General features: G+C 55.2%; 1 protein-coding gene across 2 annotated transcripts in view; it reads right to left on the minus strand.

Annotated features, from left to right (window-relative positions):
- Window positions 1-444: 444 nt before the first annotated feature.
- Window positions 445-14,642, minus strand: part of LOC309681866 (coiled-coil domain-containing protein 134-like) — a gene marked incomplete at its 5' end in the record, with an annotated part of 52,760 nt that continues 38,562 nt past the window's right edge. The window contains 8 exons of one of the 2 annotated variants that reach the window (XM_082495834.1): window positions 445-1,789; window positions 2,158-2,229; window positions 2,456-2,637; window positions 2,937-3,021; window positions 3,264-3,385; window positions 4,239-4,356; window positions 12,251-12,382; window positions 13,240-13,346. In XM_082495834.1, coding sequence (XP_082351960.1) covers window positions 1,664-1,789; window positions 2,158-2,229; window positions 2,456-2,637; window positions 2,937-3,021; window positions 3,264-3,385; window positions 4,239-4,356; window positions 12,251-12,382; window positions 13,240-13,346 — 944 coding nt within the window. In that variant the 3' untranslated portion in view covers window positions 445-1,663. Of the gene's footprint in view, window positions 1,790-2,157; window positions 2,230-2,455; window positions 2,638-2,936; window positions 3,022-3,263; window positions 3,386-4,238; window positions 4,357-8,510; window positions 8,574-12,250; window positions 12,383-13,239; window positions 13,347-14,642 lie in introns of those variants that run through there. The other variant, XM_082495835.1, reaches the window with a different exon arrangement.

Genomic DNA, 14,642 nt, shown 5'->3' on the forward strand with positions numbered 1-14,642 from the left:
GTCGCCGCCGGCCAATCGGCGGCCGCGGCGGCGCGTGGTGTGATGGCGCGTCAGCGATCAGCAGCTGCGATTAGCATAGGCCGCCCCACCCCGCGCTCCCCCGCCCTCCTGATTAGAATATTCATGAGGGGGCGGTGCCGGCGCCGGCGGGGAGCGCAGCGGTGCGGTGCGGAGCGCGGCGGACACGCGTGGGACCGGGACGAGCGGTGCCGGCTCCCACTCCGCCCACAGAAAACCCGTTAAGGGCAGAGCTGGCGCTCCTGGGCCGCCTGAAGCGGGGGGAAGGCCGAGCGGAAGGCGGCTGTGGAGGTTGGAGGAAGGGGTTTGTCCTCCCCACCATTAGCGTCTCCATCCCTCCGCAGCTCCCCACAGACCCTCACCTCCGGAGGGGCCAGACCCGACGCCCGCTCCCGCCAGGAACAGCAGCAAGAGCCAGGATTCTTTTACTTAAAAAATAAAATAAAATAAAATAACGTCAATTTTATTCAAGAAAATCAAAACACGCACCCATTGCCACCCTCCCGCCGGACAGACCTGGGTCTGCAGTTAAAAATTCAGGACATTTCCCCTTTCCCGAAGGCTGCGGTGCTCCCAGCCCGGCACAGAGCACCTGCTTCTCGGGGACAGCCCCTCTGCAAGTGGCTCCTGTGGCATGAGTTCATCAGCAACCATGAGAAACGGCTGCTGTGCCAGGTTTGGGGACCACCTCCTCACCTCCGCTCCCACCGCAGCCCAGACGCCCCACAGAGGGTCGCAGCCTGTAGCTGGGTGGCCCCCTGTGAAGAGGGTTTGGGGGACTAAATTAGAGAAGATCAGCCCCACGCCAGAGGGACGGGTGCAGGACAGTGTAGGGTGCAGGACAGGCTCACAGGGGTTCAGGGCAGGTTCCCTCGCACCTCCAGCATCAGCAGTGCTTGCATTACAGGCACCCATCAGCTGCAAAGAAGGTCAAGATCTGAACTCCCTCCCACCCTGCAGCAGGCGCCCAGGAGAACAGGATGCTGTTGGGCCGGGAACAGGCGCCGTCGGCATTTTCGACTATGGCTGTCTGATGAAACACATGTTGCTTGGTAAAACAGCCGCTGGCAAGAGGGGAGGGCTGATGTGGCAGAGGTAGCAGCTGGGCAGAGACAAGGTGTAACTGGGTGAGGGGTGCCAATGGGATCACTGACTTATAAAAAAAACAACAACAACAACAAAAAACCAACTCCAAAACTGAGAGAAGCAGCATTGCTCATGAGGCTGTTTGGTGTGATGAGCTCCCCAGCCCACCCACGACGGAGGAGGCACGTTCAGCGTGGGGCACCCTGTGCTGCGGAGGGGAGGGCTCCCACGGGGCTCAGCCGCAGCGTGTCCCCCTCACCCTACCCCACCACGGGTGGCAGCGCCCCGACCAGCCAAGGAGGCAGCCCCGCTGCCTTCCCGTCTGTGCTTTGGCTCTGGGGATGGGGTGCCCCACTTCAGCTCCCCACAGCCCCGTTGGGGCAACTCCCTGGCACCGCCACCCAGCCCCCGCCGAATGAAAGGGAAAGGCAACAAAACAAAACCCATGGCACAAATGGAAAGGGGACAGCTGGGCACCGGCCCCAGGCTGCCAAGAGGGAGTGAGCCGCTCCGCATCCCGGCAGCATCACCCCCGCCGTGAGGTGCAAGCCCCCGCACGCTACAACTCTGACTGCGAGCGGGAGATGCGCGGACCCTTGCGGATCTCCTTCCGCTTCTCCTCCTTCTTCCTTCGCTTCTCCTCTTCCCGCAGCGCCTTCTGGAAGGTGTCGGCACTGGGAAAAAACTGCAGGGTGACAGTGGGGAGGTCAGCCTGGGGGAGCCCCCTCAGCCTCCCAGAGGCACAACCTCCCCCCCAAATCCACTGGAGCCACCATGTAAACCCCCCAGGGAGTTCAATGTTGGATGTGGAACATGAATGGGGTCCCAACATTCCCATGGGGCAGGTGGCCACAGGAGGGGGGAGATGGCACCCAAAACCAACCGCAGCCCAGCTGGGGAATTCAATGCATACTTTTCAGTCCAGCTTCCTCCGTGCTGGGGGTTTTTGGCCGTTCCCCACCAAGCCACCCATTCCCTTCCCCAGCCAGCTGTCTGGAGCTGCAACTGGGATGGGAAAGCCCATGGGGCGAGGTGGCAGCATCGCCATCTTACCTCAGAGTGGTCCGTTTTAAAGGGATTGCGGTAATCAGGTGATTTCTCGCTGATTCCCAGCTCCTGAGCCATCTGTGGAGCAAAGTGGAGACCACGTCGGGGAGCAGCGCCTCCCACCCTGTGACCAGGGTCCCCTCCTCCCCACTCGCCCCCTCCACACTCTTCCCCCATCCCTCAGCCCAAGAACAACCCTCAGACATGGGGTACACTCCCCCTGCCCTCCTTTTACCCCCAAAACCTCACTCCCCAGCCCCGGCAGTGGAGAGGGGACGCGGCGGCGGGGGACTGGGAACCGTACCAGCCCCAGGACCTGGGAGTGGGGTCCCTGCTCGAACACGCCTGTCAGGTTGCAGAAGCCGATGCCCCAGCGGATGAGGCTGTTCCAGTTGGAGTTGCGGTCGAAGTAGTGGTGCACGATCTTGGGGAAGCGCAGGACAACGTCCCCGAAGAAGGCAGTGTTCTCCACCACATGGGAGTACGCTGTGGGGACAGTCACCTGCCCCGTCGGCACACTGGTACATGTCCCATCCCACTGGTGCACATCCCATCCCACTGGTGCCTATGTCCCTGCTGGGAGGCTGGGGGCAAATGGGTAGGCTCCCCAGTACAAATTGGTCAGAGAGGCAGCAATAAGGTCCCTGACAGACAGGGACCAGCCCAGGTCTGGCCTGGGTATATGGGGGTTTCGGACCTACCCCGGTGCCGGTCCCAGGAGGAACGTCAGCGGTGCACCAGAGCACTGGAAAAGGGAAAGGGGGTAAGGATTGGAGCAGACCTACCATCCTTTATCTTCTCATCGTGAGGGAAAGGCCCATCAGGAGGCACGTCGGCAGCGATGAGCACAGCCCGGGAGTCCTCCAGCACCTGCCAGAGCCCTCAGTTACTGCCCCGTCCTGCCAGACATTCCCTGTACCCCAGGGGTACTGCCCTAGCCACCCCGCTTTGAAGCCCCACAGCATCCTCCCTTCAGGTCTTAAATCCCACCTGCTCGCCCAGCTCTTCTCTTTGATCCTGTGGAGCCCCTCTGGCCCTCCCTGCTTCGCCTGCCCACCCTCCATGGCCCCAGAGCACACCAAGCCCAGAAGGTGGCCCATGCTGTGACTCACTTTGAAGAGTCCCTTGAGCATGATGTCAATGATTTTGTACTGCTGGTTGACGTCATTGAGCTCGATCAGGTTCTTCAGCGCATTCATCTGGTCCTTGCGCTTCACCTCAAACAGCTTCTTATCTGCACCACCGTCAAGGGTGCCACTGAGAGGTTCCCACCACGGTCCCATTCTCCCCCTCCGCCAGGCACCCAGCACCATCCCAGCCCCCCCAGATCTCCACAGGGTGCCTGAGGGCCAGGGGGGGCCGTGCCTGAGCCAGGATGAGATGCAGGTTTCCAGTGAGCCCCTTTGCCCAGACACGCCAGCAGGGCGCTTAACAATGCTGGGGGGTCGTGGGGAGCTTTCTACTTGCCAGCCCCTGCTCTGGCTGACAGGCTGGAGGATGAGCGTGAACTCCTACCTTCCCCATATGTGTCTCCACAAGCACACGTATTAAATATCTTTTCATAATTTGCCTGTTCACCAGGGGATGCTGCCATGTGCAAGGAAGGGTTTGCATTAGCCCACCTCCTCATGGAGATAAACGCCCGTGGCACAGATACTGAGTGCCGCAAGCCCAGCAGTCCTCTCCCATCATCCCAGCCAGTGACCCTGAAGCACTGAGACCTGCAGAGGTGCTCTGCAGCCTGGCTGACCACACTGCTCCCGAAAGTGGACCAGGAGACGTGCTTAGTGCCCAGTGTGGTGGAGCAGAAAGGAAAAGCAGCGTACCTGGGAGAACGCCAGGCACCGCCAGAAAACCCACCTCCGCTCTTGCACCAAGCTGGGCACTTAGCACACCCAGGAGCTCATCTAAAGCCCTTCTACAGAAGAGCAAAGAGACAATGGCCCAGCAGTTCTGGGTCCTCTCTCTTCCACTCCCTTGTGCCACCTTCTGTGGTCTCTGACCTTTTCCCTGCGTGAGCTCCCTCCAGCCCCAGCAGGCACGAGCACATACATAGGACATGAGAGGCAGGCTGCTGAGAAGGATACAGATTTCCAGCCCAGAGTCCACCCTCTGTTTTTCCATGTCTGCAAAGCCATCCCGGGACAGCAGCAGTGCCAGCAGGAACGGGCAGAGGAAGAGAAAATCCATGTCAGCCACCACAGCCTGGAACAAAATAGACCAACAAAACCAATGACCAGCAAGGAGACTGACCAAAGGCAGAAGTCACATGAGCCTCTCGGGACCAGGGTCCTTGCCCACCTCTCCCTTAGCCCCGCACGAGGTTTGAGGGAGACAGTGGCAAGAACAGGGCCCTCCTCTCCCCCTCCTCTCTACCTGCCTCCGCTGCCAGCTGAGCACCTGCTGGACCCCCAGGGATCTGACTGAGCACCAATCCAGCAGGAAAATTAAGTCCTACCCCTTCTACCAAAAATAACAGCTTGCTTTTTGCTGGGTTTGTGAGTTAGAGCAGACCAGTGAGCGAAGCAGCAGGGCCAAAGGGAGGAGGAGGAGGAGAATCACTGAGAGGCTGAAGTCCACCTCTCCTTCAAGCACCAGGCTTGACCAGCTCAGCCTCCTCGCTCCAGCTCTTGGGGTGCTGGTGCCTGGACCCTTTCCCTCACTACAAGTGGGGTGCCAGCTGCAGGCCCCACACTGAAAAGCAGCATTTGGGTGACCTGGTGGTAATTCCCCCAAGTGCGTCTCTGCAGGAATGCCTCTCCGAGATGGTCGGGCAGAGCTGGTCCTGGCCACAAGGGTCCCTCAGACAGAGCCAACGCACAGAAGAGAGGCTAGAGGAGAAGGTCCTTGAGAACGAGGACCCTGGTCCCTGGGACAGCCTAGACCTCAAAAAAGAGAGCAGTACCTCGGCCTCCAGATGGCAGAACTCGAGGCCGCCTGTCCGCAGGGACGAGGTTTCAGTGGAGCTGAGCAGCGGCCACCAGCAATTATGCAAGCATCAGCAGCTCCTTCAGAGGCATCCCCTGAGCCGCCTCCTGCTCCCGAGGGAAAGGCAGATGTGTAAGGCCACCAGAGCTGCCCTCACCCTGCCGCCCTACTCCCCTCCCCAGCCCGAGCCCCTCTCTGCGATGCCCTAACAACTGGAACACAAACAAATCATCCCTTCTTCACAACAAACCTAGGGTTTTTTTTCCCTTGTTGTTTTTCTTTTTTTTTTTTTAAACAAATACAATTTGTTCAATGTCAGGCCCACGAATGAGGCAAAGCAGGCAGCACCGGCAGCTCCCCCAGCCCTGTGAGGAGAAGCAGCGGCTCCCACCACGTGCCTCTTGCCGAGGCTGAGCCAAGGCCCTCGCAGCCCCAGCGCTGGCAGGGGAATGGCGTCAGGCCAGCATGAGAAACCCTCCATGTTATTCTGCTCTTGTGCTTTGCAAAAGGCAGCACTCCTGGAAGGGAACGGATCAGAGTAACTACAACTGGCGTTACAGGGGAGGACACGGCTGCCCCCGGTGTGGGCTCAGCATCATGCCCCCCGCGTTTCGGATGCAACGCGGAGCTGGGACAGCAGCATAAGCCTCCCATGCTGGGCCTGGGGTCTGTCCCCTCTGCCCACTCTGGTGCGAGGCTTCAGGCCTATTCCAGCCACCCTGAAGGCCGCAAAGCATGCCGACAAGCCGAGGCCGTAAGGAGAAATTCTCTAGCCTGGGCAAGCAGATGCTCTGCTGGACCCACCAGCTTGGTTGGCTTCCAAGAGGCTGCTTCACCTTGCCAAAAACCAGGAACTGAGGGCCCGAGGCCTGGCTCAGCAAGGGGGCGAGGATCCCCCCTCTGCAGAACCCCCCACAGCTGCTCACTCCCTCCCTGGGTCTCGCAGAGGGAGAAGAGTAGCAACTCAAAAGCACAAACTATGGCTGCCCTGAGACCCGGGCTCCTGTTTGCCCCTTGGGTCGGACATGCAGCCGTATAGACCAGGCTGGCTATTTGCCGTGCTGCTCAAGGAGAATCGAAGAGAGAGCTTGGAGGCAGTCTGTGGTCTCCGGACGGGGCTGAAAGGCAAACAGCAGAAATGCTGCCCACAACAGCTCTGCCACAGCAGTCCCAGCACGCCTTGTCAGGGCAGGGGCTCCCACATCCCCCACCCAGGAGCCAGGTGGTCAGAGGATGCCCTGCGGCCACTCCAAGGGGGACGACGTTGAGCTGCAAAAAATCCCACTCAGGTAGCAGCAGAGCGACGCATAGCTCTCGGCCGCAGTGGTTGCCGGCCAGCTGGCTGCTGCAGCAGAAAGCCCACCAGCCTGCCTGGCTGCCCCTGGCTCTTGGAACAGAGACTGGCTTTTCCAGAGACACGACAGCAGATGCTGCAGTATAGATGGTTAGTGTTTTCAATTAAAATGTTTTTAATGACTTTACAAATTCTCCTGCAGCAGCCCTAGAGATTGTGCCATGGGACAAGGTCAGAAGAGGACCGGAGAACCACACCATACCAGAAGCCCATCACCATTTTGTCTGACCCCTTCCCTGCTGACGCTCATTCTCACATCGAAGCTACCGACCACCATCATCCACAGGGCTGAAACACCTCAGTAAAAATGAACCAGGAGCCAGTTGTTACCCTCACCCATAGGGAAAGTGAGGCTGCTGGTGCCGTGTGGGACCAGCTCGAGCTTATTTCCCTTTGCTGTCCTATCCATTTCACTCCGCTTTTATAGTGGAGGATGTTCCCTCCTCTCCAGGCTGGGCTGTGTAAGCACAGGGATGCCAAAGCTTCTTGCAGATGTTCCTCCATGCTTTTCCCGTGAACCCTCTCTCGTGTCTTCACATCCACTGAGGGACAAGATGAGACAGAAACACCACAGAGCTGCTCCTCTCTTCCCTCCCTCAACTGATGTCTGTCAAAGCCGGCTCTGCTCAGTGCTCCTAGACCAGTTTGGGGAGCCAGGGCCTGGCCGGATACTACAGATGGGAAGGAGTTTCCACCAATATTCCCTCGCAGCCCCAGCCAGCTGGTTGCTTCAGCAGAAAGCCCACCAGTCTGTCTCGCTGTCTCCCATCCTCTTAATTTAGATGTGTTTTTCCAAAGACACGACAACAGATGCTGTGTTATAGATGGTTAGTACTTTCCATTAAAATGTTTTTAATGACTTTATAAATTCTCCTGTAGGAGCCCCATCTGAACTGAACATCCTTGGGATTTATTCACTTAATGAACACACAGGGCAGAGCCACGCTGCCATGCTTCGGCTCCTGGGAGGGATTTTCGCAGGAACTCCCTCTCCCCTCTGCAGGGCACTGAAATGTAGGGGGAAAAGCATCATAAGCCAGCTCATCCCAGGAGCACACTGTGGCAAAACAAGGAATGAAAACTCCCCGCCCCACGAATCCATCCCTGAACCGCTCCTCCGTCAACTGGATGAGGATTAATCTCCTGTCACAGCCAAACCAAAAGCTTCAGAAGTGAAACACAGGCTGCTCAAACGACTTCTGATAGGGCATTTCTATACAGGGCTTGCAGGATCAGGTGCTTCAGTGAAACAACAACAGCTGGTTTACATCTGCTCAGCTCACAAGTCCCGTAACCACCAAAACCAGATCTCAGGTATCGTAGGGAGGGGGTTAGGCAGCTCCGACCGACGCCAGCGAGCTGCTGTGATTTCCACCAGGGACGGATCCCTCCCAGCCCACCTCCGTGCCTCCCATCCCGCGGGAGGGGGTCAGCAGCACCCCGAGGGGCTCGGGCGGGTGGGGGCGCAGCGAGATGGGGATTCTCTTTCAAGCACCGCTGAAAGGAACGGCACTAATCGCAGAGGGACGGAGGCGTGGAAATCCGATTAGCCGACACTACCCCGGCCGCGCTGTGGGAAACCCACCCGGAGCCCCGTCGACTCAAGCGGACGCAGCAGGCAGCACACGAGGGGATGCAAACCCACGGGGCGGTACGGCCGCCTCCCCGCTGCTGCCGCCGGTCTTGCTCCTCGCACCGGCTCCAACACGAGCGAGGAGGAGCGGGGAGCAGGCGGTGATGGCAGAGCCCTCCGGCCAAGGGCAAAGCCCTTTAACCGGCGGGCCAGCGAGGCACCCCCTGGGCCGCGCTGCCCGCCCCGCTCGGCGGCCCCGCGGGCTGCACCGTGTTCCCTCCCTCCGGCAGCAGCCAGCGGTAGAGGGGGGGCAGGGCCGCAGCGACCACCCGCCCGTTCCCCCGGAGCAGCCCCCGGGGCTGCCCCCGCCTCCACCCTTCCCTCCTGCCCCGCCACGGCCGGACAGCCCCCACTGAGACACCCCTGGGGAGGGTGCCCGGTTCCCCCGTCCCTCTCCCCGCAGGCTGCCCCGCCGGGCGGCGCGCCGCGGCCGCCCCCCCTTACCTGCGGGCCGGGTACCGTAGCCGTGGATCGGCACTCACGCCCGCCGCGCTGCCATGCTGCCGCCGCCGCCGCTTCCCAGCCCCGCCCCGCCGTGTCACTTCCTGAGCTCCCGCCCCGCCCCGGCACCGGCACCGGCCCCGCCGGGGACATCCCGCGGGTCGGGGAGCCGCGGTCGGGGCTGGAGGGAGCCGAGCCCTGCGCCCACCGCGGCTCCTCCCGTTGCGCTGCCCCGGCGACCGGAGGGTTTCCCCCACGGCTCTGCGAGGGAAGGGACCTCGTTAATTAAAGCCCCGACGAGAAAGGGGTTTGAAGGCAACGGGCAACCGGGGGATGGGAGGGGGTGGAGCTGTAGCCTGTGGGATCATCCCTTGTGCAAAGCATTTGACACTGTCCCACACGATATCCTGGTCTCTAAATTGGGGAGACATGGATTCAACAGGTGGACCACTCAGTGGATAAGGAACTAGCTGGACGGTCACGCTGAAAGAGTTGTAGTCAATGGCTCAATGTCCAGTTACGAGTAATGTTCCTCAGGGGTCAGTACTGGGGCTGGTGTTGTTCAACATCTTTGTTGGTGACATGGACAGTAGGATTGAGTGCACCCTCAGCAAGTTTGCCGATGATACCAAGCTGTGTGGTGAGGTAGACAGGCTGGACAGGAGGGATGCCATCCAGAGGGACCTGGACAGGCTGAAGAGGTGGGCCCGAAGTTCAACAAGGACAAGTGCAAGGTCCTGTATATGTGTTGGGGCAATCCCATGTACAAATACAGACTTGGTGGAGAATGAATCAAGAGCAGCCCTAAGGAGAAGGACTTAGGGGTGCTGTTTGATGAAAAGCTCAACATGTGCCAGCAATGCACAATCGCAGCCCAGGCAGCCAACCGTATCCTGGGCTGCATCAGAAGTGTGGCCAGCAGGTCAAGGGAGGTGATCCTGCCCCTTCTACTCTGCTGAGACCCCACCTGGAGTACTGCCTCCAGTTCTGGAGCCCCCAACATTGAAAAGACATGGACCTGTTGGAGCAGGTCCAGAGGAGGGACACAAAGATGATCCGAGGGCTGGAGCACCTCTCCTATGAGGACAGGCTGAGAGAGTTGGGATTGTTCAGCCTGGAGAAGAGAAGGCTCCGGGAAGACCTTATAGTGGCCTTCCAGTATCTAAAAGGGGCCTACAGGAAAGCTGGGGAGGGACTTTTTACAAAGGCATGTACTGATAGAACAAGGGGGAATGGCTTTAAACTGGAAGAGGGTTGATTTAGATTAGATATTAGGAAGAAATTTTTCACTGTGAGGAACAGGTTGCCCAGAGAAGTTGTGGAAGCTCCATTTCTGGAGGTGTTGTAGGCCAGGCTGGACGTGGCTTTGAGCAACCTGGTCTAGTGGGAGGTGACCCTGCCTATGGCAGGGAGGTTGGAACTAGATGATTTTCAAGGTCCCTTCCAACCTAAACCATTCTATGATTCTATGATCCATGAACTGAAAGAAGTCTCCTTGCCCCAGTGGGACAAGCAACACATCTGCTTCCCCAGGGGTCCTGGCTGAGCCCCTCCAACACCCCTGCCAGCCCAGAGGAAAGGGGCCATCCCGCAACACCACCAGCTAAGGCAGGGAAGCAGAGCACCTCTTCCATAGCACCTGCCACCCACGCATGACATTGCCTTCACCAGTCCAGTCTGTATTTTGATAACTGAAGAGCATCAACCAAGCTTCATCCCACCCAGAAAAGGAAACGAGGAGCCATTTCAGTAACTGGGCTTTATAAATTATTTTCAACAAATGCTTTTCTGAAAATGAGCTACAAATTACTCCCTCCATTCATCTTTTCTCTACTACTCACTGGGAATAAATGACAGGATGGGGTCTCCTGTTCCATTCTTGCCTTTTTCCTCTGCTGCGTGCACCATATCTTCTCATTTCAGTCTCCAATGTGTGAGAGGGACACTGCCACACCTCCCAGACATCTGTCATTGACAGCATGAGCGGAAATCAAATAGAAGGCATATCTGAAACTCCAGCATGGCACTGGAATTCCTACAGCTGACACTTTGCTGACAGGAGGTTTTCATTACTAAACCACCCCTCCCCCAAGCCATGGAACACCCCCCAACATGTGTGAGAAACACCAGTGGGGGTGAACCTGAAGAAAATCCTTTCTTGACAAAACTGATGTCAAAGCTTCTTTCTGACCACAGGATTTTGTCTTCCATGTTCATGACTACCCTATTCAGGTAGCCACCACTGCTGCTCTTTGACCATATCCAAAACCCTTCCTAATAACCAAGATTTGAAGGTTTTTTCATATATGGAAAACCCCCAAATGAGGAGCCATGTAACATGACCTTCTTTCCACCTTCCCTCACCTCCATACAGACAAGTGAAGGCCATGGAGAGGACCTTCATGGGGCTGGATGGTCTCCATCTGAACAACTTGTGCTCTGAGCGTCCCACCACAGAGCGGTAGTATCACACTGGGGGTAAGCACAAGGACATGCTACTCCCCACAGATAACAAACACCTCACCCAGCACATACCCTGCACATGGCTGATGACAATGTTCCACAATGGAGAAAGTCCCCACCCCAACAGGAAATCGCTGCTGGGGCCACTTCCATCACTGCTACCTGTCTGAGGCAATGCGGCGTGATGAAAACAGGAAGGCAAAAAGCAGACAGTTTGAGAAATAAACAAATACTGCATCAGGCTCCCTCTTTCTCCAAAAGTAACCTGGGAGCAGGCCCTGCCTCCCATCCACGGAGAAGAGGAGGATTCAGTTCTCAGGAGAGGGGTCTTAAGGCCAAGCAGAACACAATTTGGTAACTCCACTCAGCAGTTTCCGAATGCTCACTGTACTTTGAAAGTGCTCGAGTCATCTTTGGGTTTCCACGACTTCACAGGCATACTGGTGCTAGTTATCACACAGACAGAGGTTAAGTGATTGTTCATCCTCCAAAGAAGTCAATACAGGGATCGTTACTGCTTTGAAGTCACAGGCTCCCTGGCCTGCTCCCCTTTCATCAGACACCTCTGCCATACAGATGAATGCAATTCCAGCAGAGACCCATCTTTCATCCCAAATGTCTCCTCATTTCCCAAATGTCTTCTCAAATTTGGGGATGATGACATCCTTCATCCCAAAGTTAGCCAAGTGTAGCAACCACTCAGGGTTTTCCCACTTCTTGTTGCCTTCAGCTAGAACAAGGAAAGCATTAAGTATCCCTTCCACCTCTGTTATGCCTACCACCCTCACATCACCTATCAAAGGCCCAGCAAAGGATACACAATGTCCTGATGTTTCACACAAGTGCTCCTCTCTCCTAGGAGGCGATCCAGCAAGGTCTGAATGGTCCCCAACTGCACTGGCTCCACCTGGCAATGACTGCTCTGAATCTGAGCAGTCAGAAGCAAGAATGACTTCCAGACCAACAGGAAACTGTTTGGCTTGTTCCTTCATACCTACCCCCCCTCATCTCCACACAGAGCAATGAGACCTTCAAACTTTGCTCTGGGGGGAATCAAGGGGCCGCACAATATGACAACACAGTTTAGGCAGCTGCTGGCATCACTCTCTTTCCAATTTCACTGTACATCCCTCAAGGCAGCAGGCCAACCTAGCAGCTGCAGGATTCTTCTTCATCTTACTATAACCTCCTCAAAGGAAGTTTATGGCTCCCCATCAAAGGCTAAAGCAATTCCCCAGGGATTCCCTTTTAATTTTCCAAGGCAGTCACCGCTCTCTTACCTGACAAAGGAAGAGGTGAAGAGCACGAGATGTGGCCTCAGGCAGCTCTGCTAAGTTGGCTTCTGCTGCCTCCTGGAGAATCTGACTAATTTCTTTTTGAGAAATAATATTGCTGCTCTGATATCTCAGAAACTTGAACAAAGGAAAAAATAGAGGCATTAAACAGTGAAAGACCCACAGATTCCAACAGTGACTCATCTCCTGGAAAGACCTCTTCTATGTAATGGGATGCCACAGCACCTTAACCACAGGCCTGATTTTTATATCACTTCTAATAGAACCAGTGCAAATATCCGTTTTGACAGTGCTCTGATTTATAACCAGACTTATTTTGGTTTAGGTCAGGAAGGAAATTAAATGAACCAAGTAACCTTTAAAAAGTGAAATAAGAATAACAAAGATTTACAGACCAACATGTATTTGGAGGGGTAAGGTCCACATTAATAACCGCCCTCTCAGCTACTGCCATGAGGGCTTTATCGTGAGTATTTCTGCAGGGTAGGACCACATCCCCGTTCTTGCTCGCAGGTACCTTGCTGTACCCAGGTACAGCAGGGTAGTAGATTGCGGTAACTCCCTGGCCTGAAAAGTCAGGTCTGTAAGGTCAAAGACGAGGAGACAAGCTGTGATGCCAAGCAAAGCTCTGCTCTCCAGAGAGCCACAGCATGCTCCCTGACTGGAAACAGCAGTTGCATGTTCTCTGTAGGTTTCCCCTCTCATCCCTAGGGGTCCAAGATGATATAAATAAATGCTACAAACACCAGAAGAACAGGATGTGCTCACTAACAGCAGTCAGTTTCTGCTGGGTGTGGAAGGGAAGTTCATTTGAAAGTATCATTATTATAGGGCACAAATATAGTGACAGACAAAGCCACAGCAGTATCTGAGATTGCGTGTGCGTAGGGGGTAAGTTCCAATAACCGATCCACATGCACTGTACCAACATACTGGAAAAAAAATTGAGAACACTCCGCCCTTCCCTTGCTCACCAAAGTCATCAGCCTGAGAACTTCTGGCTGCAGAAAGGACTTCTGGCCCCCACTGAGCAGTGTGAAGAGCAGGAATCGGTGCCAGGGCTGCGAAGCAACATGTAGAGCTGGGAGAGAAGGAGAAGTCAATCAGACAGCTTTAAAATTGGCCAAGTGACAGGCTGGACCCGGATAAGGACAGTCTTCAATACTGACCCCAAGTTTTCTCTTCTAGACCCCACACTGTGAAACACCAAGGGGATATTTTGCTCTGTTCTTATTTGCTTTTTAGTCTGTCACTCTTTGGGCAAGACTTTAGTCATGAGGACAAAAGCTTAATAGCTTTTCAAAGCAGAAAATACATTTTGTCCATCTTTGTGCTGGTACAGGAAGAGAAACCTTCTCTTGGGGTGCATGTCATAAAATAGCAAGGGGATATCTTTAGCCCAGGGTTTTAAAAATAATACCCTCTGGTTTCAATACGAGGACAAGTTTCCTGACCACAGGTTTTATATAGCTGCAGAATACTCTTTGGGGAATGAAGACCTATAGCATTAGCTGCACAAATCAAGCCTGGATCTGCATCAGAGAGCGTACTATGGGGACCAGACAGGCTGATGGCAGTAATGCAAACAATCAGTAGAGAAAATGTTCTTAATAAGAGGTATATATGATAAACAAAGGTAAGGCTCAAGGACACTGGCTGTGACAGTGCGAAGTCTCTCACTGAATGCTAAAGTTAAGTGTTATTACCTTGTATTTATTGCAGGTTAGGATGTATTTAATGCATGGGATGGACAATTGCAACAGGTCAGCTGATACAGCTTGTTACAGCATGGCAACTCACCAGAGTTTCAGAAAGGTCCCTTTTCCACTGGCGGTCAAGTAACCTTCCTATTGCCACTACAAGAATCTTTTCTATGGGAAAACAACACTAAAAAATCGTGTTAAATGTTTGGGGTTATCTTTGAGCTGGTGGAAATGAGAAGGTGCCAGCACTGTGCACTGAGCCTGCTCTACACATCTGGAAAAATCTCTGGACCGAGAGAGGGTTTTAGAAAGCCTCAAATGAGGCAACACCTAGAGGCAGAGTCCAGGCCACACTCTGCAGTGTTCTCGCATCTTTCAGTCAAACGTAGCTATGATTCTCATTCTGCTTGGAATAAGGAGACTCCTGTTATCGGCGGTGTGAACTTCTGCACCACAGCAAGAATTTAGGCAGCCAAAGTGACAGGTTCAGCTGTTGCTGAAGCAGCATTTCATTAGCATAATCCCAAATCAGCGGAACCTCCCCATAGCACGCCATCTTTTTTTTTTTTTTTTTAAACCCAGCCTTTTAATAGTCTCCCTTCAGCTACTGGCTGTCATTCATCTGCAGTATTACATCTTCATTCAACCACTTCCTCTCTCCCACCAGCGTCCCT

Source organism: Vanellus vanellus, assembly GCF_965231255.1.
Source record: "Vanellus vanellus genome assembly, chromosome: 1".
Taxonomy (NCBI): Eukaryota; Metazoa; Chordata; class Aves; order Charadriiformes; family Charadriidae; genus Vanellus; species Vanellus vanellus.